Genomic DNA, 26,911 nt, shown 5'->3' with positions numbered 1-26,911 from the left:
GGTTGTCGATAGATTGTGTTCTTTTATTCACTAACCGAATCAGAATCATCTGACTAAAATACTTTTAATAATTTGATGTCTATACAATTTAGAAATAAGCCGTTTATATTTAATTGCGGTTGTGCATTGTTGGTATTGTAGTCTAAGAGCAGATCACTTGTGAAGCATTTTTAAAAATCAGCGAAATGAAATGCAGTTCTTTTCATCAAAATAGACATTAATCATGTATTTTGCGTTGCGTGTAAAACGTCAAAACCCTACCAAAAATTAGCCCTATAATAAACAAAGCATCGAACAAAGTGGATCGACGTAGAACGTTTGTTAAACAGATTTTCCTGCGAGGGAGTGTAAAGTTGATGCAAAAATGGAAATTAAACGCATTTTTGCAGATTTGATGCAAATTTGTTATACATCCCTAGAGTGATCTGTCCCTAGATTGTAGTAATAAAAAATTCATCAACGCGATTAAGATTTATCGAATATGTATCACGTGAGTTTATTGAGCAAATTACTTTCATTTATGTTTTAATATTTCCCACCCCAATTTTTGATATTGGCGAATGAATGGAGTTGGATAGTCTATCGGTCCGGACGATAATTCAAACATTTCTCGACAAACATGATTACGGCTTAAATGTCAACTGTCAAAATTCTCTTTGAAAGGAAATTCCGGACGAACCGTTACTTGCCAATCACAGATGTTGGTAGCAAACAAAAGAGAAAAGTTTTCTCTTTCGTTAACTGCTATGAGCTATGTTTAGCTAGTAACGGAGTTTTCCTTCAAAAAGAATTTTGACAGTTGGAATTTAAGCCGTAAGCATATGTTTGTCGAGATTTACTTATTTTAATTCAATGCCAGTTTTACCACATCTGTAAATCGGCTGCCTGATTAGAATTTTTTTTGGTAAATTTTATAATTTTATTCTTTTGAAATTACTCTGAATTACCCGCTGAAATATTCTTCTTCACGAAGAAAACTGAAGTTAATTTTTACGCAAATTTTGTCATCGATCGCGATGTACATCGAATTGAAGAGTATCTGCATTTCCGAACACGAACTTTTGTGATGACAATTCGGTTTGTTGGCTCCTGTACCTTATTTTGGTTTGAACCTGTTCGGTCATCTCTAATCGTAAACACTTTAAAATTTGCATACTTTTAGCCCCTCCCGAAACCAAATCCTGGCTACGGGTCTGTCGAGGAGGCCGGGTGGGTTTATGTTCTATATTTTCCCTTTCTTTACCAGCACACAAGCAACCAAGTATTAGTTGTGTTTGAAGTATACCAATGTTTACTTGTTAGTTTATTTTGTTTTTATTATTTACGTGATTTTAAACAATTCAAAGTTCCAAGAACACGTTTCCACATGTGACAATCACTTTAACATACAAATGTTTGAGCTCTCCGTGATCATACACGCACACCTACGCCCGCGATCTCAAGTGTTACCCGCATAATTGCGTACCATATGCCAACCATTTTATCAAACGTTTATAAACCATTCCCAATACGGTTCGTTCAACAGTAGAATAACCATTGCCTGATATAATATCGAACATAAGCATTATCGGTTTTCCATACTCGACAATACAAACTACGGGTTGTTAAGAACAGTCACCATACCAAAACATGTTCTTTTCCATATACATTTTGACAACATACCATTCCAGAACCATACATATTATGGTGACATGTATATTTTAGAGTTATTAAATAGTAAGCGGAGAAAAAATATTTCCTCCTTTTCGCATATCAATTCTATCAATTAATAAAGTTTTATTTTGTTACACCCCATCCTTCTGAAGAAAGCTTCGTTTGACACTCAGTGGACTGACGCTTTATCCAATTGAGCTATCGCAGTAATATTGAGAGATGAGGTTTTTTGGCCAAGTTAATCTACAGGTTTTTGGATCATAGTAAATGGATATGCAGATGATAGAGACCACCAGAGCAATATTAATCTCTCGCACAACAGTAAAATGTAGTATACAAATCTTTAATATAGGATACACGGAAGGTATTGGAAATGGTAACTAAAATGAGTATGGTAGTATAACAGTTGAATTATAATGATGGAATATATCAGTAGTATTCCCAATATGGTGAGTATTATATGAATAGTTTAGAAATGGTTCCAATGATTTATGGAATGGTATTTATTTATACGGGTAACCTACAAACGCCCGCGCTTGTGCGATCATGAATCGGTTACGTCCGGAAGTCTCTATCCTCGGTATTAGAAGTCTAGGTCTTTCAGTTGGACCAATTAAAAAAAAACAACACTCATATCCACTAGACAACATGTTCCATGGCGACATAACCGGGAACTCTAGTGATATAGGGCAACTCACTTCCTATCGGAATCTGAACCTTACACTGAAGACTAGATATCAGAATGACGATCCGCGCGACCATCCAAGAACACAAGTGAATATGTGAATGACCACACGGTTACAAAATCAATTTTATACACACGAAGCCACATGCACGCGAGCACACGCGATAATCACGTTAACACACGAACTTGATAACATCCCGGTAATAAGATGAACGTTTTAGTACTTATGGAGATACAAACGCGGTCTCAAACGGGAACCCACAAACGCCCATGTTAGAACGATCATGAATCGGTCGCGCTCGGAAATCTCTACTCTCGGTCCTAGCAACTTAGGGACGTACATTCAGCTGGACCAAAAAAACAATAATGCTCATATCACCTAGACAACGCGTTTTATGGTGACATGACCGGGGTATGGGGAAAATCACCATAAAACGGGATATGGGAATCTGAGTATTGTATATTGAAAATGAAATGTCAGATTCACGATCCGCGCGATCATTCAACAACACACGCGAATATGCGAATGGCCGCACGGTTATGAAATCGAAGTTACATACACCTTAACGTCGCGTGTGTACACAAGCTCACATGATGGAACAAGTTAACATACAAACGCTCAAGCTCCTTACCATGATACACAAAGGTGAACATGCAATCACGATCAGCCGCACATAACTACACCCAACATTGCACGCTATTACAAGTATAATCTGATCAACGCGGTCTCAAGCGAGTACAAATATACGCTCTTTGCCACGCGACCTTGAAGTCCCTGCATCCATACAACTGAATCGAACACTCATTATCACAATCAGAATCATGGACCGCTGCAATTGGCCTTATGTAATGTTTCAGTGGGTTACATTTCCCGTCTCGTCTTCAATTGTAGTGAATGATTTTGGCGCATAGTGCTCACCTTCCATACCAAAGTCGGACAAAACCTCAAAATCCACATTGAGGTAACTTTGTGAATTTATATTTGATGTAAATTTTTCATTTTTGTTTTGTCTCAAAATGTTGGCAGTTAGGGTAGTTTGAAAATTCAGAATTTACGACTATAAAGTGCACTATATCTGATAATTCATTAAAAAAAATGGTGAAGGAAGGTTAGCAGAATACACATTTTTTCAATTGTCGATAATGGTGAGAGATATTTATAAATTATTAGCTAATACGTCGCGCGTTGCTGCGACTTTCAACGAAATAGGAGGAAAACACAATTTGTTCCGAAGCGCCATCTGGCGGACAGATAATCCCCAACGAATAGCACATAAACACGCTACTATGTATAATTTTTACGGCAATCGATCAAGCCGTTTGAGGGCCCATAAACCATATACAATATACATACAAACATTGACTTTTACATATAAAGATATTACCAACTTTGGGTAATTAAACACTGCGTCTCCTTGAGACATTTAATGAAAAATCCCCTTTTTCACACCTCGGCCGAAAGGGGCAAAACAAGACATTCATTTTCGGAAAGTACACTAATTTCCAAGTGTCATTAAATACAAGCGATCTTTCCGAACTGTTTCCAAAAAAGTACTATTTTGAACATTACAATTTTTAATTTAATCCACGATTTATTATTTGTCCTTCATGTGCGAGCGAGAAGAAAGGCTTGCATCGACTAAATCGATTAATTATTTAAAAAGTTTCAGTCATCAGAATCCGTATCAAATCTTAAAACGAAACGATGAGTGTCTACCTTCAGTATAGATGTCGCAAGCTCAATCAGATCGAAAGCTAGATCAAGGTCTGTCCATGTTGCTAAGAAAACAGATATGATATGAGTCACCATCGACCAGCGTTTCTGTGATGGCCGTTTATTGTTCCGAAGTAGCGTTTTCAGAATGGTAGCACTTATAATAGTCATCGAAAATCCATCGGAGATGAGGGAGATTGTAATTACCCACAACAAGTACATTGGCGTGCCTATTAGCTTTGTCCAGAAAGCTTTGGACAGCAGAGGAGTGAATGTTGTACCATCAGGATCGCTGTTCGAACTCAGTTGCATGCAGCAAATACATAACGATTTACCTGGTAGTGAAACGCGAACGACAACTTGCTCCAAATATTCACATCCAGGCATTTTTAGTACAGCCCCAGTTAGATGTTTCTTTATCGCTATAAGAACACCACCTCCGCGCCGTAGATGACTGGTAGAAGAGTTGCGATCACATCGGTAGATTGCGTAGTTCATCGTAGGCTCGGTGTTTAATATATCATTAGGTACGTAGCCAGGTTTCGGTGAGAACGATAATGTCGTGGTCGCTGGAAGTGAGGGCAAGCAAGGAGGTCTGCGTTTTTGTTCTCATTACTCTAACGTTCTGGTAGAAGATGGTCATGTGCAAAATTTCATGCAACTATTTAGAGTAGTTTATGAGAAATAAAAAGTTCATTTTGATTGTTTTTTTAATTTTTTAAAGCCTATCATTTTAACAAATAGAGCAATTTTAACAAAATATTTATACACTCCATTTCCCCTATCCAAAAAATATTTTCATGAAAATCGGTGATTTTGTGGAAATTTCGAGGCCCACTTAACGTGGTTTGACTCCAAAATATACTGACTCCTGCGGTAAGTCGCCGGGAAACTCTAACCTTGCTCATATAAGCCTATTCCACGCATTGCTGAAGTTTCTTCCTTCAACTCCTTGGTTTTCCTTGAATACTATGGCTCTTAGTATTGTAAAATATACTTCTCAGCTTCCTGTCCCTTGCTAATTAAATGCAGTTACTACAGTTAAAGATTGACTCAATAGTCGTTAAAAAGAAAGGAAAAACCTATTTTAATCCACCTAGCGGTGCAATTGTGCCTTTCTCAATCATAAATCACGAGAATGTGTGCGTTGTTTATATTCATTAAAAACTTTTAAATGCATATATTACATTTTATTATTATACATCACATGACAACTATATACAGGAAAATAAATCATTATTCGAGTTCTAAAATTTTGAAAAAGAAAAAACAGCCACGGTAATATTAAACTGAAAAAAGGTGCGAAATCGGCAGTCCCAAAAAGTCGATTTTCAGAAAAAAATTTGTTTTCGAGATAACATAAAATCTCGACGTTTCATGCATTTTAAAGATGTTTGGCATCAAAAATGCGAATTCGATTTCTGAAATTTCATGAGTTTCCCCCTTTGAAAAAAATTGAGTTCCGGCTTATATGGGAATTTCATATGTGACCGGACGATTTAGTCTATATTTCCGGACCCATATAAGCGATCCGTGCGAAATTTTATTGACATCTATGGGGATATTATAGCTATCATTTGGGACTAAGTTTGTGAAAATCGGCCCAACCATTTTCGGGAAACTGATGTGAGTTCGTAAATTTTGAAAGATGGCCGCTTTTCCCGGGCACTTCCGAAACCGTCTATGGTGGTCAATGTAGTCAACGAAAGTTTGGTTGGCCGTCGGTGACCTAGAACAGCAAATTTAAGTTGTTTGAGAGACATTTTAGCGAAATTTTTACCTTTTTTGCTTTCATCGGAGTATCGGTTTGAATCACAATTTGCTATGTGATCGCACGCCACAACCTGTAACTCCGGAACCGGAAGTCGGATCGGGATGAAATTAAATAGCCATTTACGAGGACGCAATACCTTTCATTTGAGGCCAAGCTTAGTCGAATCGGTCTAGCCATCTCCGAGAAACCGATGTGACTGTTATTCTGAATTTAGATACTTCCGCCGGGGATTCCGGAACCGATGATGGTGGCCAATGTGGCCAAATAGACTTTGAATGAATGTTAGTGACCTAATACTACAAATCGAAGCAGTTGTGGTCATATTTTGGAAAAAAATTCACCTTTATACATTCATTGCAGAATTTATTAAAATCGACATTTTCTGCGTGTTCGTACTCATCACCCTGTAATTCCGGAACCGGAAGTCGGATCCATTAGACATTCAATAGCAGCCTATGGGAACGTTGCACCTTTCATTTGAGACTAAGTTTGTCAAAATCGGTTCAGCCATCTCTGAGAAAAATGAGTGACATTTTTGGTCACATACACACACATACGCACATACACACACATATATACATACACACATACATACACACACAGACATTTGCCGAACTCGACGAACTGAATCGAATGGTATATGTCACTCGGCCCTCCGGGCCTCCGTTAAAAAGTCGGTTTTCAGAGCAATTGCAATACCTTTCTATTGAGAAAGGGAAAAAGAAGTAATTATATCTATAAATACGAAAAATTGTTAATACAATAGATTATTATATTAGAATAATAGATTTAACCCAATATTCCATAGCTAGTCGCTACGCATCATTTCACATCATCGAAAATTTTATTAGTAAGTCGGTTCCGTATTTATAAAATATTCTTAAGAAATAAAATTATGCACTTGCACAAGTTCGTATCTTTGTTTCAATGTCCTTCACGACTGTATACGCTCGTGAACATCGACTGCGCATCATTTACGTGCTCGGCTGATCTTTTTCTCACAATCATTTTCAACAAATCAGCTCCGGAAAACGAATTGGCACTCGTCTCATCCAGATCGTCATCATCATCTTCGTCGCAGCTTGTTACGCCGCCATTCGTGTACCCTTTTATTCCTTTCTCTGTTGACCACTGATCAGCGGCTTCTCCAATATCCACAAAGTAGTCTTCGTCGCTGGTTTCATCGTTTACCCTCGTCCTTCTAGAACCTTCTCTAAATGTGCCATACTGTCCCACTGTGCTTACTTTTATGTTGGAACATCCAATGCCCATATCACCACAACCACCCTCGGTAAAACTCTTTTGAACCGCATCCAGTTCTTCGTTGAGCTCCGCAATGTCATTCAACTGACCGGTTAGGCCACTATCTCCGATCGTTCGCTCCAACATGTGATGCCGTTTGGGTTGCCTGGAAATAGCACTCGCTGATTCTGCATGACGATCACGCACTGTACGTAGTACAATCTCCGACTTAGTTTCACTCTTGCTGCGACCATTGTGTTGAATCGCAGTTCGTCTTTGACTGAATAACTGAGACGGTTTTGGAAGAGCCTCACTTTTACTTTTACGCACAATGGATCGCCGACTTTTGGGACGTTCCATGATCATGTGCTGCTGTCGATTCAATAATTCGTCACGTCTAAACAAATAATAGTTCTTACAATTATAAATCGAATCACTACAAATAATGTTTACATACTCTTCTACAATCTGGTTGAAGTCATGTTTCAATTTGTTCAGCTGAGCAGCGCACTCCGTTTGTTGCAGATGCATCTGTTCTACCATCAACTGGAGCTGTGTATTTCGGTGTCGCTCGGCAGCCAACTGCTGTTGCAAGAATTTTATTTGCTCTGCAGTCTTCATTCTGTTTCCACCTGTTCCGGCGCCGGTCGAGAATGATTGGCTACTATCGGATGATTCTAGCTCAACCCCTAGTCTTATTAGCATCTCATGGCAGGCTTCATTTGAAATACCCAAATTAGCACGTATGTCAAACTTTTCAATCGTCTTGTTCATATTCAAGCAATCTACTAGAGATTTAGCCCCCATGTCCGTGAGACCACAGTTCCTGAAGTGTACTTGTCGGATCCATTCGTCATCCTTTAATACCTCTGAAATCTCGATCAATCCCTCGTCACCAATGTACGGATTACCACTAAGCAATACGTTACGCAATCCTTGCATCTTATTTGTGTCAATGTCCCCATACCGAAGTGAATACTGCCAACTCTGAGCGAAGCGCTGTATTTTCTGGTACTTGATCAGTTCGGCTACCGCATGACAACCCCTAGCAGTCAGATGACAAGCAGAAAGGTTTAGCGATTCTATTTTGGGCAAATGCATCACCGCACTGCAAACCGACTCGCAACCATCATCTCTTATAGTACTGCGGGCAAAGCTCAAGTCAGTAATGGAACAATTTTGCTGCAGGCCCTAAAATGAACGGTCAAGTAATATGAAAGCTTGAACTTTCTGAAATATGAATTGCTTCTACTTACATTGACAAGGGTAGCCATATGTATCCCTTGTACGGGTAGCGCTTCTAGGATAAAAACCCTCACTACCTGGTTGTGGACTAAAAATTGTCCCAAACTATCAATCAGTTGCGAAAATAGGCGTTTCGTTAGAACAGCAGGCCGATCTGATGCCAAATCCATCCGATGGCTACTACTGTCAAGTACTGGAAATAATACGGGTCAATCCACCATTGATTTAGTGTTTAATATACTTACTCACCATCGCTAAGAACCTTTCGCAGACGGATAGCAACGATCTCGAGCGAAGTATCCTCAAGCAACGCATCAATGATCAACAGCCAGTCGCATTCCTTGAAACGGTCGCCATAGAAGTTTAGCGATGGAACTTGCTGTTCGGCTTTCGACATACGACCACGGGTAGTGCCACCTCCACTACCGGTTACCGTCAGCTGCGGCAGAGGTTGCAAGTTCTTAGCACGACAAAGCGCTAGATATCGGCGATGGAAATCTCTGCAGCGGCGATTCACACCGTTTTCTCGTTTGCCTTTAGTCATTTCGATTCCCGGTTTATCGGATGTCTAAACTAAAGCTATGAGGAATTTTTTTTTCTGATTTTTTGGAAATTACTAAACGAAAAAAGGATATAAAACGCGAAAGGATGATGCGACTGATGTTGCAGTGACAGCTACAAAAAGTTGTTCGGATTGGCATTGGTTGCTGTGATTTGTATTTTAATACTAAAAATATCCGAAAAAGGTCAATATGTTTTCAGTCAATTGAATCACCCCTCGGTCAATAAGACAACCTCTATTTTGTTTACCCAGAAAAATCGCGGGATACTTATGGAAAAAAAAATAATTTTAAACCATATTGTAGTAAAATATGCAATTTCACAATTTTAAAATAAATTGCATTTTACTCGCAATAATACAGGGTGATATGGAATAAGTGTATACACTATTGTATGGTAACACAATTGAATCGGGTTCAACTCCTAAGGTTGAATCGGGTTCAACTCCTAAGACTCCTCCCGGCCCAAATGCTACCCAGAACTCTCAACTGCTCCATTTGTTGTCTTCTTTCGGCCCAAGACTAAATTGCTGAATCTTCTTCAGATTTCTAAAGACCTGACAGAACGGCTCTCGGCTGTGACCGAAATTTCGATGCTCCGCTCGGACAAGATAAGGGTGTTGCTAGTCTACTCAAATCAGGCAAACGATATTGCTTGCTGTGAGCACAACTTTTGATTGAAAATACCGAAGCCAGTGGACCCTTAGAGGTTTGATCCGTCAGTGTAAAACATCTTAGAACAGTCGACTTCTCGGAATTATTAAAAATGTTTGGAACCACTTGCAGGAGTATGTGGTCCGGATTTCCACAAATCTCGTCTTTCATGGATGTGTCGAAGAAAACAGTAGATTCAGAAGAATGTATGAAATGCACACGGTTGGGATTGTAAGAAGAAGGATTAATATTCTGTGCCATGTAGTCAAAGTACAGAGACATGAAACGGGTCTGAGAATTGTGCTCAACAAGCCTTTCGAAATTTTCGATCACCTCCGGGTTCAAGATATCGCATCGAATGAGCAATCGATATGAGAGTTCCCAAAATTGATTTTTCAGCGGGAGAACGTCCGACAAGACTTCGAGACTCATCGTATGGGTCGACTGCATGCAACCCTAAGGCGATACGCAAACAAAGATACTGGATTCTTTCGAGTTTGATGATGATGTATGTTCGCAGCGGAGCGAAAGCAGAAGCATCCGTATTCCATTACCGGTTTTCTCCGTAGACAATTCGATACCCAGCTCAATAGTCGAAGCAAACAAATTGTCCAAGGTATTCTGAAATGGTCCTTGTAGATCGACAGCTTTGGGTCCCGTAACAGACACCACGTCATCGTCTGCAAGTTGCCTTAACGTGAAGGAATTGTCAAGACATTCATCAATGTCGTTGGCATGCTTAGACATGAGCCTTGGGGAAGGCCCATGTAGCTAAATCGTGATGTCGATATGTCACCATGCGGAAAATGCATGTGCTTTTCCGACAACAAGTTTAGTAAAAAATTGTTTAAAGTAGCTAAAAGACCATGCTGGTGCAGCCTCTCTGGAAGAATTTTGATACAAACTGAATAAAAAACCCCTTAATATCTAGTTAGACTATTGTCATCTGCTCTTTGCTAGTATAGGCCATTTGAATCTCGGTTGAGAGCAACGCAAGACAACCGTTCGTCCCTTTGCCTTTGCGAAAGCCAAATTTTGCATCTGACTGTAAGCCATTGGTTTCGACCCAATTGTCGAGTCGGGATAGGATCATTTTCTCGAACAACTTCCGAATACAGGACAGCAATGTGATCGGTCGAAACGAATTGTGGTCGGAGGCTGGTTTTTGGAGGGCGATGACCTTCACTTGTCTACAATCGTGTGGGACAATGGAAGCCTCTTGTAGTCTTGAAACTTGTTAAATAAGTTCAACAAGCGTCTTTTGGCAGATTCTCCAACAAGTTGAATTTGATTCGGTTTGTCCCTGGAGCTTTACTATTACACGACAAGAGAGCAAGTGAGAACTCCACCATCGAAAAAGGTATTTCGTTCGCATTATCGTGAGGGGACGCGGCGCGATAGATCTTCTGTGCCGGTGCGGAATTCGGACAAACCTTCTTGGCGAAACCGAACATCCAACAGTTTGAATATCCCACGCTCTTGTTAGTAGTGTTACGGTTTCGCAAACGCCGGGCCGTGTCCTAAAGTGTGCTCATCGATGTTTCTCTCGTTAGTCCGTCGACGAACCGGTACCAGTAACTACGTTTCTTGGCTTTCATCAATTTCTTCATTCGCGTTTCTAACGTCGCGTTTATACGTAGCGGGTAACCTGTCATCCCGGAAGGTCTTATACGCGGCGGCCTTCTCCGCGTACACGTCTGAGCACTATTTGCCCCACAACGGATTAAGAGAACGTTTTTGTATGTTCGCGCCGGGTACTGGCTTAGTATGAGCTTGATTCGCGCTGTCGAGAATCAAGCCAGCCAAAAAGCTGTTCTCTTCCTCCAGAGGAAGTTCTTGAGTAGATTCGATGTTGTTGGATATCGCGACAGCTCTTCTATCGAGGTGAGGTCATATGAAATATCTATTGATTTCAATGGCCTTGAACCTTTTTTGATTGAGACTACGATCGGCAGATGGTCGCTGCCGTTGGAATCACGGATTACCTTCTACGTGCAATTTAACCGCAATGATGTTTAGGGACAAGTCTAAGGCGCTCGTGTGCGCTGGAGAAGCAGGAATCTGTGTCATTTCACTCTAGTTTAAAATTGTCAAATTGAAGTTATCGTAAGATCGTGAATTAAGGAAGACCGGCTATCATCATAGAGGCAACCCAATGCTGTACCGTGAGAGTTAAAGTAAAACAAGTTGCGGTTCACGTATGGATTCTAAGATGTCTTGTAGCCGTCAGTGTTCAACCGCGGTGTTGGGGGAATATATATAGAAGCTCTGCAAAGTTCTTTGCCTTTGGGTGTTACTTGAAAAGCGACAACTTCAATACCTGTTATCGAGGGAAGATTAATTCTGTCGAGGGAATAACACTTTTTGATACCCAAAAGCACTTCCCCATGTGGGGGGGGGGCTCGATCCAGGCGAATAATATTAAAGTCGTGGAAGTTGAGATCTATTTCGGAAGTTAACCAAGTTTCACATAATGCAAATGCATCGTAACTCAAACTATTTATTAAAATTTTGAGTATATCGATTTTCGAGATGATACTTCTGCAATTCCACTGTAGAACAGTGATCAAATCCGTGACCTCGTTCGATGAGTTAGCCATCGAATGCCATACAATCGCTGAAAGGAGGGGCCATTTCGCAGTTAACTGCTTCAAAAATGTTCTTACTGTTAGGAGAAAAGCTAACATAAGACTTTTAATAGGTGTCGTTGGGATTTAGAACCGACTTGGTTCTAGCTTAGCAACGACGTGTTACCGAGCTTCGCACTTGCTTCCTTAAATTGTTAGAAAAAAATAATTATTTGTTTTTAGAGTTTCTTTCACCCGGAGAGTAAACGAGTAGATTCATAAGCCGGAAGTACGACTTATGATAGCTACGGTTCTCTAGCGGGTTGTACCTGAATAGGGAAAGAGAAAGAAAATATTTTTTTTATGTAATGAGGATACTTCTCTGCTCCGGTGTGACGTCTTGGTACTGGTTCAGCCCTTGTGGAATCACTACACCACTTAGGCAAAAAAAAAATCAACACGAACGCTTGGTGTTCATAAAAAAGACTGACTTTATTTTAGAATCCTAAAGCTATATATACAAATTCTTAACATTAAATTTCATCTATGGTTTGGTCCTAGCTATCCACCCTTCTCGTTCACTCCTATAGTGTGTTTAATTCTCTTTCGCCGTTCATTCGATACGGCAGATAATTAGGACCCCTACGCTAGATCGTTTGATGGCGGATAACAATTCAAGTTTCTAATTCTAGCTCGGGTAAACCATAATTTATTCAGCCGCCGTCGTTTCCGGCGCATGCAATTAAAACTTGACTCATCAACAAACTGAATACATTACATTGTTTAGACCGACTTTATTTTATGACCGCCGCTAGATCATCTTTGTTTTCTTTGGTCACCCTTCGCATGCGCAGCTGTAGGTATGTACAATTGTCTTATTGTCGCACCCTTTGTTGCGCTCGTCCTTTTTGACGCATATTTATGATTATTGCTGTCGTCACTTTCGATGGTTATCTATTGTCGTACCTTCGCCTTTTTCATGGTCATTGCCAAGCTAATCACTTATTGTAATCTTCACCAGTTTACCCGATGCCTCGTCCCTTTGGTGTTTAGACCACCATTAACATAAGTGCATTATTATGCATCTTGGGACGCGAGGAACGATGCGTGATTACGGCTATCATGATGCGTTTCTTGGTACTTGGTCTTGGAAATTCGACTCAACATAATGCTCCCTTGAGCACTTTATGGGTTGGTGGACTAAGACGTTCAGTACCAACTTTGATTGGTGCAATTAACATACCGCGAGGCTAGCGCTGCGCTCGACATTCCCGGCCCCGTAAACCTTCCTGAAGGTTTACTACTGTTGATGATCGAGCGACTGTCCTAAAGTAGTAATACTTGAAGCGTTCGTCCTCTCTGTTAATTTTTTTTTATCGTAGTTATATTTGTTATCATTGTTTAGAATGAGCTTTCACTTCTCGTTTGTTGTTTTTGTTTACAATGAGATTTCTGCTATATTTCTCGGAAGTGGAAACAGGTGATCCACTGTACTTCTGATTTTAAATTGTGGTGCCAGATTTACAAACATGGCTGTATTCTACAGACTTGTGATAGTCTTCTACATACGCGGCTAGACATCTACTGTATTTGCATATTTTGATTTCTTTAGTTTAAATCTACTTTCTTAGCAATATTCCAAGATATAAAGGCCAAGGAGTTTTTATTCTCAGGTGATACGATCCTCAAAAACGCCGATCAGCCATGTTTGTTTTAGAAACGACAGCTAATAACATTGTTTACTAGTTCTCTCCATATGTTTGCTTGGATTTTAGTGGGTAAACAAAGTTGTTCGCTGTCATTTTTCTTCCCCGCAGTCTGCTGCACGCTTACCTCACTCCTCACCTAGTTACTGGCAAAGACGAATCACCTTAGAACTCTAAGCACCTTGATAAAGGCTTTACATAACCATCTAAAGACTTCTACGTACATTTTAATTATTCTTCTATAGTTATTTCACCTAAACATGTGGAATCCCTAATTGCAGCACAATTTTTTTTTAAGCTCGTAATAAATGAAAATTATGTTTTTTTTTCGAACTTACATACTTCAATATTTAATTCTTATCAATTCTACATACTTCAAAATACCATCCTGTATTCATTAATAAATATTTCAAATATAATTCTTATAAACTCTACATACTTCAAATATGCTACTTATCAATCCTGTACTCATTACATATTTCAAAACAGGTTGATCTACATCTTGCTCTGTCAATCAGCTGGGGATACCATACCATATCCATTTGACGAAGTCTTAATCAGGGATGCCAAAGGTACCGGTAAACTACATTTTTTTCTGTATATTTACATTTGCACAAGCCGTACAGCCCGCTACAGCGACGCATTACTACAGCTCTTGCCAGAACGGTAGCCAAACCGATTACATTTTCCCGTAGAGCAGTAAAATACATTTTTGTTTTGCTGCTGTACTCCGACTGCTCGGTGAGAGCGTGGCGTAGTAAAGTTTGTTCTCTCGCTTTGTACATTTTTCTCTGCGTAGTCAATGGGAGAGGCCCGCACACGAAAGCGTTGATGCCGATCGTGGCGTAAACGAACCGCATTTATTGTGGTCGTTTGTGATTGAAAATATTGAATAGATTTAAAATATTAAAAAGTGTAAAATAAGGAAAAAGAAGCTGTGCCGCTCGCGTCTGGTGGCTGTACTGGGGGCAGTATTTTTTGTCATGTTACTGCTTTTCTTACAGACTGCCGTACAGCGCTGAGCGTCCTACAATAGCGAACGACAGCAGCGTCAAAAGAGAAATAAGAATGTAGGCAGAAACATTACAGCCGCAGAAAAGGTAGGCATTTTGCATCCTTGGTCTTAATACTTAATAGAAAAAGCAAAAGTTTTATAATCTCTCTTTTAAATCAATAGGAATTTTCACGAAATTCGAAAACGTCTTCATCTACAGTGAAAGAACGTATCTGTCAATTTTTTCTTCTGCTAGCTCCTTTTGTATTTCACGTGACACATTCTGTCACGATTTTCTGATAATTTTCTTGTTGATGAGAACCTCCATTGTTGATGCTACTACAGCCACTGCTGGTAGAGGAATAACTTCCGGTGCTGGAACATGTATGATACTGGTTCGTTGTATCCAACTGCGGTACGGTGAAATCTTTGCGATGCTCTAAAGTCCAATAGTGATAAAGGACGCGGAGAATCAATCTTTCCATTGTTCAATTTTGCTACAAACGTTGCCTGTTGTATTTGCCGGCGGTGCTTCAACATATCAAGCTTGCAGCGGTGAGGATACGGTTGAAGATTTAACGGATCACGCCACGGAAGATTCCTTAATGCCATCCGGATGAATCCTTTTTGGACACGTTCAATTCTTAGACTCCAAGTCAATTGGTACGGGCACCAAACTAGAGAGACGATCTCGACAATAGGATGTACAAGCGAGCAATATAAAGCATATATCGTGTTCATATTGGTGCGCCATTTATCCTGTTTCATCAGACTCGTTCCTATGTGGTCGATAAATACTCCATCCTGGACGACTCTGACCAACAATAAATTTGCCATACTGAGAACTGCTGCCGCAGTTACCATAACTGTGAATACAGAAATTGGAGAAAAGCGAATGAATGGCCTAATTACCTCATTTAATATATTACTTTTGCTCCTCTCTACTTGAGAAATTCTCACAATTTCTCGTTTCATTTTATTTCGGTGATCTTTAAAAGTAGGATCAACGGATCCAAGTTCAGATGCATGCATTACACCATGCTCTGATTCCTGTCTACTCTTCGCCGATTTTGGAATTAAATCCTTTCCTTCGACGTCTAAAACTACGTCTAATTTAGCAATCGCGTGTCTAAACGCTTCCCTTTCGCTTAGGATCTCAGCCTGTCTAACTACGCCCTTCATTCCTAAAATCGCATAGAAGGAAGTCAAAGATTGATCATTCACATCCTTCAATGTTTTATGGATTAGTGGTCGCGAACTGACAAACCACTCTGCTTGAATGAAGGTTGATCGCAACACTTCACTTATAGGTGTCCTTTTAGACATATTATCTTTCATGACACAGAGCACTTTCTTTATAGCTTTGCTCAACCCTTCCCAGACGCCTCCAAAATATGAAGCTGCTGAAGGGTTGGACACCCAAGAAATTTCAAACTCCGTCGGCTCTCCTCGTTTCACTGTTGTATTGAGATCTTGGAGAAGCCGCTCAAAATCTCTTTCGGCCTCAACGAAATTGGTTTCGTTGTTGCTGTAAAGCTGAGTTACTTTACCTCTATGCCACTTGAAACATACAAAAAAGGCATTGATACTAATATTACCTCCCAATTCAATATGTTTCTCGCGAGTAATTAAACAAGTGAAAATTACTCCCCATTTATTTTCTTTGACATTTCTAGCTTTTTGAAAATAGAAAGGTCCAAAATAATCGATTCCGCTATATTCAAACGGAAACGCGTTTAAATTAGTTCTTATAAGCGGGATATGAGTCATCCCTGGAACTGTTACATGAAAAGTATTCAGAATATATATGTATTCCAATCTACTTCGCGCTCTCATGACTCCAGTGTTTGTACCAATGATTGGATGTACTTTTTTAAAATAATCATCTTTGGACACATAGTCCCTTATTTGCTTTCTTTCTTCATCATTTTGGATGTCATATTTTAGCATCCTTTTCATTTCTTTCGCAAATGCTTTTATTTGAACATTTACCATCTGTGCGCGTGACGGCGAGCTAAGCGACTCGAAAATCATTACTTGCATTTCGTATACATCACGCTCTTTGTCGGTTCGGCATCTCTGCCATAAAAATCGTTGAGCTTGCTGATCAACCGATTTTATATGACCTTGGTGGAACATTTTCTTAATGTCTCCACAAACCGCCACCTTCAATAATTCTTCGTATAGAGAAGCATCTGGTCCCGACAACAAATTGGAGTTACACAATATACCTTGAACCTTTTGTGCCGCATCAAAATCTAATCTTAATTTTGGCGGAATTTTACTAAAATGTGGTATACAAAGTACTCGTTCAAACGGATACTCAATTTCCTCCTTACTCAATTCTATAATGAATCTCTTTGATTCATAGCTATTGAAGGATGCCATTGCCCATTCCTTTTTGTTAACATTCAAATTTTGTTTCATTATGTTGAGTCTGTTCAAGGCATAAGTCTTTGGAAATTTGACATCATCATTTTTCCAAAGCTGTCCAATTTCATAAATGCTCTCCTTCTTTTGGAGAGAACTTCGAATTATTTTCTTTGAGCACTTAGGCTCCTTAGATTCAGGCGAATTTGGAATTGCTGTAACTCCGAAATACCCTGTGGAAAGTAAACCTTTTACTATCTTCCTACTCTGAAAGGAAGGTTCGAGAGGTGATACTGTCCTCTCGTTTGTTCGCATCAACGTCTCGCGTATTTGCGTCAGCTCAGCCATTGCTTCACTGTTTCTATCTTGCGCTTGGAGTGTCACATTTTTCATCTCCAAGTCTTTTGCTCTTATCTTATTCTGAAAAGTGTTCACGATGGATAACAAATTCCTCTCATGAATTTTCCACAGCTCAGACATAGATTTGCTACCATCTAATGCTAATGCTTGAAGTGCTATATTATTCATCTTCAAGTCTTCCATCCCTTTCTTATTTAGAAGGGAGTTCACGAGGGATAATGTTTTCCTCTCGTTCTTCTTCATCAGCTCAATTATCATTTCGCTGTCTTGGATGGCCATATTTAACATCTCGATGTCTTTCTTCAGCTTAATCTCTTCTTGGCTGCGCTGCTGGCATTTTACACAATACCAAACATCTGGTATTGCGGGTCTTTTTTCTAACTTTACGCAAGATAGATGAAACCATCTATCACAATCGGAGCAGGTTATCATCTCAACCATTGCTCTATCTTTCTTTGTACAAAGGCGACAATGACCATTGGGATTCGCCACGAATTCCATATTTGCTTAGAAATATTTGTTAATCGATCTCTAACAATCTTTCCAATTATAGAGAAAGAAACTCAATAATCAATTTAAATAGTTGAAAACTATTCAAAATATTTTTAATAAAATATTAAGGAAGATTGTGCTCCGCTCCTCTCTGGAGCCACCAAAATGTCGTTGGGATTTAGAACCGACTTGGTTCTAGCTTAGTAACATTGAAAGTTTTTTTTATCCAGCCCACTATGTCCGAGATAATTCCAGTGCTGTGATTATTCTCGACCTGAAACAAAGGAACACTTGGGATTTTTGACGTCCCAGGAAATGCTGGAATCTCCTTCTCTGAGCTTAATCCTCCGAGAGCAGGAGCTACTTGCTTCGGTTTGGTTGCTTCCAATAGATATCACTTTCGGAGCTCCGTCAAGGGACACCTTCTGGCCTTTACAATGAACTTTGGGAGAGGAAATGGTCCTCCTCTTCTTCCTATAACTTCTATGCACCCTAGTAGATATTCCCTCTTGTGGGTCATCAGCCTCGCCTTCGTTAGGAGGCAAGAGAGCATTGCGGTTCGTTGAGGATGGTGGCGTAGCTTTCTTTAACATTTTTGCGAAAGAACGCCCGCAACGTTCCGCAAGGGAACGTTTTAGTTTATCACTGCGTAGTTTGTACGCGGGACATGTCGGGATATCATGCAGATTATCTACACAGTAAGGACACTTCTCAGCATTCTTACTGCACGAATCATCCACATGATTCTCACCACACTTTCCACAGCGGACCTTATTGCTACAATGGGTGGCTGTGTGACCCAATTGTTTACACTTAGTGCAATTCATGACCCGCGGCACAAACAAACGCACAGGCAGACGAACCTTGTGCAAGAGGACGTAATTTGGCAAAGCGGTACCAGCGAAGGTCACCCGATAAGAGTTTGGTATGTTTTTGAATCATCTACCGCAACTTCTACTGAGTGCAAACGCTTGCACTCAAGTATTTTCACTTGCTGAACTAAACGGTCTCTAAAACGGCCAACCCCGTACTGCAGTAGATCATCGCATGGGTCGGGGGAGAGCCTTAGGAGTCGACTGTATCTCCATTTGATCATCCGGGGAGGGAGCCATTGACACCGTCAACGCACGGGGTCAGCACCCGTGCAGACGGGAAAAAAGCCGTAAATGTATTGTTTGCGCCAGCTTTTGAATTAGATTTATACGAGGTAGTGAGACTTCACTGTAGTACAGGACAGTTAGGTGTAGCATAATGAATCGAGTAGATAGGCGTTACGGAACAGTTTGTTGCGTTTCGTTACCCATACTACAGTTATATTCTAGAAGATTCTTACTTCCTGAACAGAACAGTTGTGTTCATCTAATAGTGGTAGCAACCTATATATATATAGTACAAATTACAGTCACGGCTCACAGAAAGGAGGCTTGCTATTCCGCGAATTGACAGTTTTCGGTGACGTCAGAGAAATCGTTGAGATGAACAAACGGATTTCTCGAAAGTTGTTAATTGACAATATTTGAGCTCTTACGGTGGAAAAAATATTGTGCAATGGATTTTTGATGTAAATTACGCCATAATTACACTAGACACAGTGGATAATCAGTGCATCTATGTGATTATTAGCGTAAATCGGGAATTCGGATGCATGTCATAGAAAACATATCCCACCGTAATTTTCTGATCATAGCAAAGGTTTTGGACATCCGCATAGCTTCCTTGTGATTTACCAGGTGCCGATCATTCGTTAGCAGCAAACAATATATGAATTTCATGTAATTGTTTTCGCCGACGATTTCTATGACGCGCTCTCGTCTAATGTTTACACTCTAACGAGCTAGCCTAGTATATGTAAGCCGTGAGTACCAGTTACCTGAGTCACTGAGGGGTAGTCATATTCATGATACAGTTTTGGAATTCAAGTGTCTAGTCGTGTCGTTGGATAAACAATAGCCAGCTGTATAAGCTGGATCGGTTCGTCGTTGGACACCAGTTTTAAGATAAGTGGTTTTTATCTTTCGTAACACATTTATTGCTTTCTTCCGTCTTGCGTTGACGTTTTCAATGGATCCTTCTCCGGATGGTCGAATGGAGGTTGAATCGGGTTCAACTCCTAAGGTTGAATCAGGTTCAACTCCTAAGACTCCTCCCGGCCCAAATGCTACCCAGAACTCTCAACTGCTCCATTTGTGGTCTTCTTTCGTCCCAAGACTAAATCACTGAATCTTCTTTAGATTTCTAGAGACCTGACGGAACGGTTCTCGGCTGTGACCGAAATTTCAAAGGCCCGCTCGGACAAGATAAGGGTGTTGCTAGTCTACTCAAAGCAGGCAAACGATATTGCTTGCTGTGAGCACAACTTTTGATTGAAAATACCGAATCCAGTGGACCCTTTGAGGTTTGATTCGTCAGTGTAAAACATCTTAGAACAGTCGACTTCTCGGAATTATTAAAAATGTTTGGAACCACTTGCAGGAGTATGTGGTCCGGATTTCCACAAATCTCGTCTTTCATGGATGTGTCGAAGAAAACAGTAGATTCAGAAGTATGTATGAAATGCACACGGTTGGGATTGTAAGAAGAAGGATTAATATTCTGTGCCATGTAGTCAAAGTACAGAGACATGAAATGGGTCTGAGAATTGTGCTCAACAAGCCCTTCGAAATTTTTAATCACCTCCGGGTTCAAGATATCGCATCAAATGAGCAATCGGTATGAGGGTTCCCAAAATCGATTTTTCAGCGGGAGAACTCCCGACAAGACTTCGAGACTCATCGTACGGGTGGGACTGCATGCAACCCTAAGGCGATACGCAAACAACGATACTGGATTCTTTCGAGTTTGATGAAATGTATGTTCGCGGCGGAGCGAAAGCAGAAGCATCCGTATTCCATTATCGGTTTTCTCCATAGACAATTCGATACCCAGCTCAATAGTCCAAGCAAACAAATTGTCCAAGGTATTCTGTAATGGTCCTTGTCAGGGCCGGCGGAATACGTGGGTAGTATGGGTAGTACTACCCACTCGAAATTAACCGGGAGGGGAATTACCCACTCGAACTTTTCGAACAAACCTATATGTTTCTCACACAAAATGCATGCGTCCAAAGTTCTCGATGTACAGCAATTTCATATTTTTTACTGAGATACAAATTGCTTTGCCTTTCAATTTAAAATTCTTGAAAATATGGGATAATAATTAGGATTTGTTTGCAATTTGGATTTTTTTTATATTAATACAAAGGGGAACACTTTTTGACACAATTGCAATTTCATTTAGACTAAAGGATGCTATAAGAAATAATTTTAAAGACTAAATATACAATTTATTTTTTAAAAAGAACTACTATTTGATTAATAATTGAAACAAGGAGAAACAGTATTCGGCTATTGAAAAGATTGATTCCAACACCAAAGTAACACTGACCGTGTAAGGAAAAGTGAAGAAAGGGCGGACAACAAAATTAAACTTTCAGCTTTTTGGCAAACGGAAGATCACTGTCAGGGCATCATGAGCCGGATCGTCGACTGGACTCCTTGGATCCACTGGGAACTCTTTTGGGACAAGATTTTCAGGTAGCTGTTTGCATATCAACCAAAAGGAAGAGATACTTAACTTTGGATATCTAACGTGTTTAAAAATATGCATATGAGAGACAAATAAGGAGATCGAGGATGGCCAGCATATCTCAAATTGGAACGAGGCCGGTGGGATTCGTTTAACGGTGATCTGGCACTAGACGCATGACCAGACAACAGGTTTAATGTCGCGATAACAGTATAATGACTGGACATGGCCAGAGACATCACCCGAATGAAGTTACTACCCTTATCCATCCTCTTGAACCAAGACTTGTTGATCCCTTTGGGATTCCTACACTTCCTTTGTTTTACGAAATTTTGCAAATTTTCAAGAGTCCTCTTACAAGAAATACTGAAAAACTCGTTGAAGCTAAGCAATCTTTCATAAATCTCACCTTCTAATGCCTAAGTATGCGCCTTTTCAATACCCGGAACGAAGCGAAGGCACTCAAAATAAGGTAATCTGGTATATTTTTTTTAGATAAAGCGCTCAGGAACTCCCAAGATTTCCACAGGAGTGCTTTTCATGCTCCATCGAACGGAGAGCCTCTTTGGAACTGTAACGATGTGGGCATGGTCGTTGATAGGTAGACATAAAACCATCAATTTCGTGGTGAGAATGTTTGCAGCACAGCCTCTTTTATGATCACTACAGTCATAGTAATTGGCATAGAAGCGATGTATAGCTGTCATCACCTGATAAACGTTACGGTGATATGCGCACTAATCGATCGGAGGTTGAATCGAATAAACAATGTAGGGTCTAGCCACCAGACGAAACATGCTTTCTCTCGTTAATCCGTCGACGAACCGGTGCCAATGACCGCGTTTTTTAGCTTTCATTCAGTTTTTCATTTGCGTTTCTAAATTTCTTGTTTTGATTGGATTGTTTCGGATTTCCACTATGAAACACTAATTGAGGTAGAGTTCAACGATAAACCTAACGCACTTAGCCACGGTGATGGTGTAGGAATTCGCGTCCCTTACACCGTATTCAAGGTTGAAATTGTCGCGAATATCATGCAATAAGATAGATCGGTTATCATCGTGAAGACAATCGTGTGACACACCGTGTTAGCTGCAGTCTTCTAGAACCAGATGACGGGCTATGTATATGGAAACAATGCTGATAAGTCTGCCTGCAATTCGGACTTGACAAGCGACAACTTTAATACTTGCTAATTAGATTGAAATAATAGGGTATACTGATCTCCAAAAACGCTCCTCCATAGTATTTTCTTGGCCCTGGTGACTGGAGAAGATCTACGTTTGAAGTGAACCAAATGCATTGTTTAAAATTTGAGAAAACGATGGAAATGAAATATAAGGACACCTGGCGTTTTCAACGTCTCATGTAGAAATTCCTGCTAGTTTCTCAGATTTCCGCGACCAGGAGCCACTTACTTCGGTTTTGTAACAGCACCTATCAAGGGACACTCTCAGGCCTTTACGAGAAAACTTAGGAAAGGAAATGATTTGCCATGTTTCGAAAATGTATAGGCACATTAAAAGATGTTACCTCGATGATATTGTCAGACTCTCGTTCTTTAGTGAACATTGGAGTGTAGAAATTAGTTGTGGCCGGTGGCGTGGCCGGTGGCGTAGCCCTCCTTAACATGTCTTCTCGGGGTGTTCCGTAAAAAAAATCTTCGTTTTTTCCCCACATGATTTATATGCGGGATATGTCGAGAGTTCATGCAGAGTCTCTTTACAATAGGAAAATGTTTCATGATTCTCTCCGCATTTTACACCGTGCCTTATTTCGGCAAAGGGTAGCTGTATGTCTGTATGGCCAATTGTTTGCAATGACGGCATGCCCCGCGGCACAAAAATGTATTCAGGTAGACGAGACACGTTAAAAAGAACAAAATTTGGAAGAACCAATCCGGTGAAATGCTCGGAATGAGGCTGATTGAAAATAAATTGTTCTCTGATACTCCTCGACCTTTGCTGTTCGCAGTTGCTTGCAAACTAGAATTTTCACTGATTAAAGCAAAGGATTCTGGAAGAAGCCAACCCCGTCTTCGCATTAAAGGCCCTTGTTGGAGACTACACCATCAATTTCTACTTCCCAGGCGGGTATGTAGACAAGATACTTCGTCGTACACGTCCGAGTGTTGTTTAGTTTGATCGCGCGTTTATCGATAATGTTTAATGGTTTACCTTCGGTTCGAAAGTACACCATCCAGAGATCGGTTGTATTGGATGAATAAAATTTTTATCGAAAAGAGACTCATCGGCATCATTTTAGAACTTTTTTGGCGGTATCCAACGAGAAAAACAGATCGAAATGGTGAGTTAAGCGAAAACAATTATGTGAAAAAATTCCCCCAGAGGCAGGATTCAAACCTACAACCCTTGGGACTCCGGCCCAATGCACAAACCCTTATGTGGGCATTATTGTTGTCATCGGAGAAATAGTCAAATCAACCTCCATTGAGCCAGAGAGGATGTTGGTCTTCGGAGGTACCTTTCCATTAGTCAACACTATCATGCGGGCTTCAGTACCCGCAAAAAGGAGGTTATATCGGAGGGAACGGAAAGTTAATGCATCTATAATTAGAAGGAAGGAGTAATTGGGACTTAGCTGTGGAAAATTTGTAGTGTCAGTAATCAACAAACATATTTTCGCTGAGCCGTCGGTCATGCAGCCCATTAACAAATGCTGTTTCCAATTAGCCACCAGCTATTATCTGGAAATTTTCATTTTCACTTACACCATGTCTGAACTATCGTCACTACGGGTAGAAATCACTTCGAATCTTACTACCCACTCGGGAAAAAAGCGTTCCGCCGACCCTGGTCCTTGTAGATCGACAGCTTTGGGTCCCGTAACAGACACCACGCCATCGTCTGCAAGTTGCCTTAACGTGCAGGAATTGTCAAGACATTCATCAATGTCGTTGACATGCTTAGACATGAGCCCTGGGGAAGGCCCATGTAGCTAAATCGTGATGTCGATAAGTCACCATGCGAAAAATGCATGTGCATTTCCGACAACAAGTTTAGTAAAAAGTTGTTTAAAGTCGCTAAAAGACTATGCTAGTGCAGCTTCTCTGAAAGAATTTTGATAGAGACTGAATCAAAAACCCCCTTAATATCTAGGAAGACTGTTGCCATCTGCTCTTTGCTAGTATAGGCCTTTTGAATCTCGGTTGAGAGCAACGCAAGACAACCGTTCGTCCCTTTACCTTTACGAAAGCCAAATTGTGCATCTGACTGTAAGCCATTTGCTTCGACCCAATTGTCGAGTCAGGATAGGATCATTTTCTCGAACAACTTCCGAATACAGGACAGCATTGCGATTGGTCGAAACGAATTGTGGTCGAAGGCTGTTTTTCCTGGTTTTTGGATGGCTATGACCTTCACTTGTCTACAATCGTGTGGGACAATGGAAGCCTCTTGTAATCTTGAAACTTGTTAAATAAGTTCAACAAGCGTCTTTTCGCAGAGTCTGGCAGATTATTCAACAAGTTGAATTTGATTCTGTTTGTCCCTGGAGCTTTATTGTTACACGACAAGAGAGCAAGTAGGAACTCCACCATCGAAAAAGGTGTTTCGTTCGCATTATCGTGAGGGGACGCGGCGCGGTATATCTTCTGTGCCGGGGCGGAATTCGGACAAACCTTCTTGGCGAAACCGAACATCCAACAGTTTGAATATCCCACGCTCTTGTTAGTAGTGTTACGGTTTCGCAAACGCCGGGCCGTGTCCTAAAGTGTGCTCATCGATGTTTCTCTCGTTAGTCCGTCGACGAACCGGTACCAGTAACTACGTTTCTTCGCTTTCATCAATTTCTTCATTCGTGTTTCTAACGTCGCGTATTGTTTATAGGTAGCGGGTAACCTGTCATCCCGGAAGGTATTATACCCAGCGGCCTTCTCCGCGTACACGTCTGAGCACTCTTTGCCCCACCACGGATTAGGAGAACGTTTTTATATGTTCGCGCCGGGTACTGGCTTAGTCTGAGCTTGATTCGCGCTGTCGAGAATCAAACCAGCCAAAAATCTGTTCTCTTCCTCCGGAGGAAGTTTTTGGGTAGATTCGATGTTGTTGGATATCGCGACAGCTCTTCTATCGAGGTGACGTCATACGAAGTATCTATTGATTTCAATTTTGATTGAGACTACGATCGGCAGATGGTCGCTGCCGTAAAAATCACGGATTACCTTCCACGTGCAATTTAACTGCAACGATGTTGAGCAGAGGGACAAGTCTGAGGCGCTCGGGTGCGCTGGAGAAGCAGGAATCCGTGTCATTTCACCCGTGTTTAAAATTGTCAAATTGAAGTTATCGTAAGATCGTGAATTAAGGAAGACCGGCTATCATCATAGAGGCAACCCAATGCTGTACCGTGAGAGTTAAAGTAGAACAAGTCGCACTTCACGTAGGGATTCTAAGATGTCTTGTAGCCGTCAGTGTTCAACCGCGGTGTTGGGGGAATATATATAGAAGCTCTGCAAAGTCCTTTGCCTTTGGTTGTTACTTGACAAGTGACAACTTCAATACCTGTTATCGAGGGAAGATTAATTCTGTCGAGGGAATAACAATTTTTGATACCCAAAAGCACTCCTGCATGTGGGGGGGAGGGGCTCGATCCAGGCGAATAATATTAAAGTCGTGGAAGTTGAGATCGATTTCGGAAGTTAACCAAGTTTTACATAATGCAAATGCATCCCAACTTAAATTATTTATTAAAATTTTGAAAGAATCGATTTTCGGGATGATACTTTTGCAATTACACTGTAGAACAGTGATGAAATCCGTGACATCGTTGGATGTGTTAGCCATCGAATGCCATACAATCGCGGGCTATTTAACAGTCAACTGCTTCAAAAATGTTCTTACTGTTAGGAGACAAGCTAACATAAGACTTTTAATAGAATCAGTGATATTGAAAGTTTTTATTATCCAGCCCACTATGTCACCTTCTGGCCTTTACAAGGAACTTTAGGAGAGGAAATGCTCCTACTCTTCTTCCTATAACTTCTAGTCACCCTAGTAGATGTTCCCTCTTGTGGGTCATCAGCCACGCCTTCGTTAGGAGGCCAGAGAGCATTGCGGCTCGTTGAGGATGGTGGCGTAGCTTTCTTTAACATTTCTGCGAAAGAACGCCCGGAACGTTCCGCAAGGGAACGTTTTAGTTCATCACTGCGTAGTTTGTACGCGGGACATGTCGGGATATCATGCAGATTCTCTGCACAGTAAGGACACTTCTCAGCATTCTTACTGCACGAATCATCCACATGATTCTCCCCACACTTTCCACAGCGGACCTTATTGCTACAATGGGTGGCTGTGTGACCCAATTGTTTAC

General features: G+C 40.7%; 1 protein-coding gene across 1 annotated transcript; it reads right to left on the bottom strand.

Moving 5' to 3' along the window:
- Window positions 1-6,689: 6,689 nt before the first annotated feature.
- LOC131681273 (protein Cep78 homolog) lies at window positions 6,690-8,999 on the bottom strand. The gene is made up of 4 exons (XM_058961989.1): window positions 8,563-8,999; window positions 8,325-8,506; window positions 7,526-8,259; window positions 6,690-7,465 (listed from the first exon to the last, which is right to left on the bottom strand). The coding sequence occupies exons 1-4, from the start codon at window positions 8,855-8,857 to the stop codon at window positions 6,751-6,753; spliced, it is 1,926 nt and encodes a 641-aa protein (XP_058817972.1). The 5' UTR covers window positions 8,858-8,999; the 3' UTR covers window positions 6,690-6,750.
- Window positions 9,000-26,911: the final 17,912 nt, after the last annotated feature.

The sequence above is a fragment of the Topomyia yanbarensis genome, chromosome 2, assembly GCF_030247195.1.
Source record: "Topomyia yanbarensis strain Yona2022 chromosome 2, ASM3024719v1, whole genome shotgun sequence".
Taxonomy (NCBI): Eukaryota; Metazoa; Arthropoda; class Insecta; order Diptera; family Culicidae; genus Topomyia; species Topomyia yanbarensis.
Note: the sequence above shows the minus strand (reverse complement) of the source record. Positions and strands in the feature narration are given on the sequence as shown.

Coding starts and splice junctions, on each gene's coding strand:
- LOC131681273 (XM_058961989.1), bottom strand. CDS start 8,857: ATGACTAAAGGCAAACGAGAAAACGGTGTGAATCGCCGCTGCAGAGAT. Junction 8,507..8,562: donor GCGAAAGGTTCTTAGCGATG/GTGAGTAAGTAT, acceptor TATTATTTCCAG/TACTTGACAGTAGTAGCCAT. Junction 8,260..8,324: donor ATATGGCTACCCTTGTCAAT/GTAAGTAGAAGC, acceptor CGTTCATTTTAG/GGCCTGCAGCAAAATTGTTC.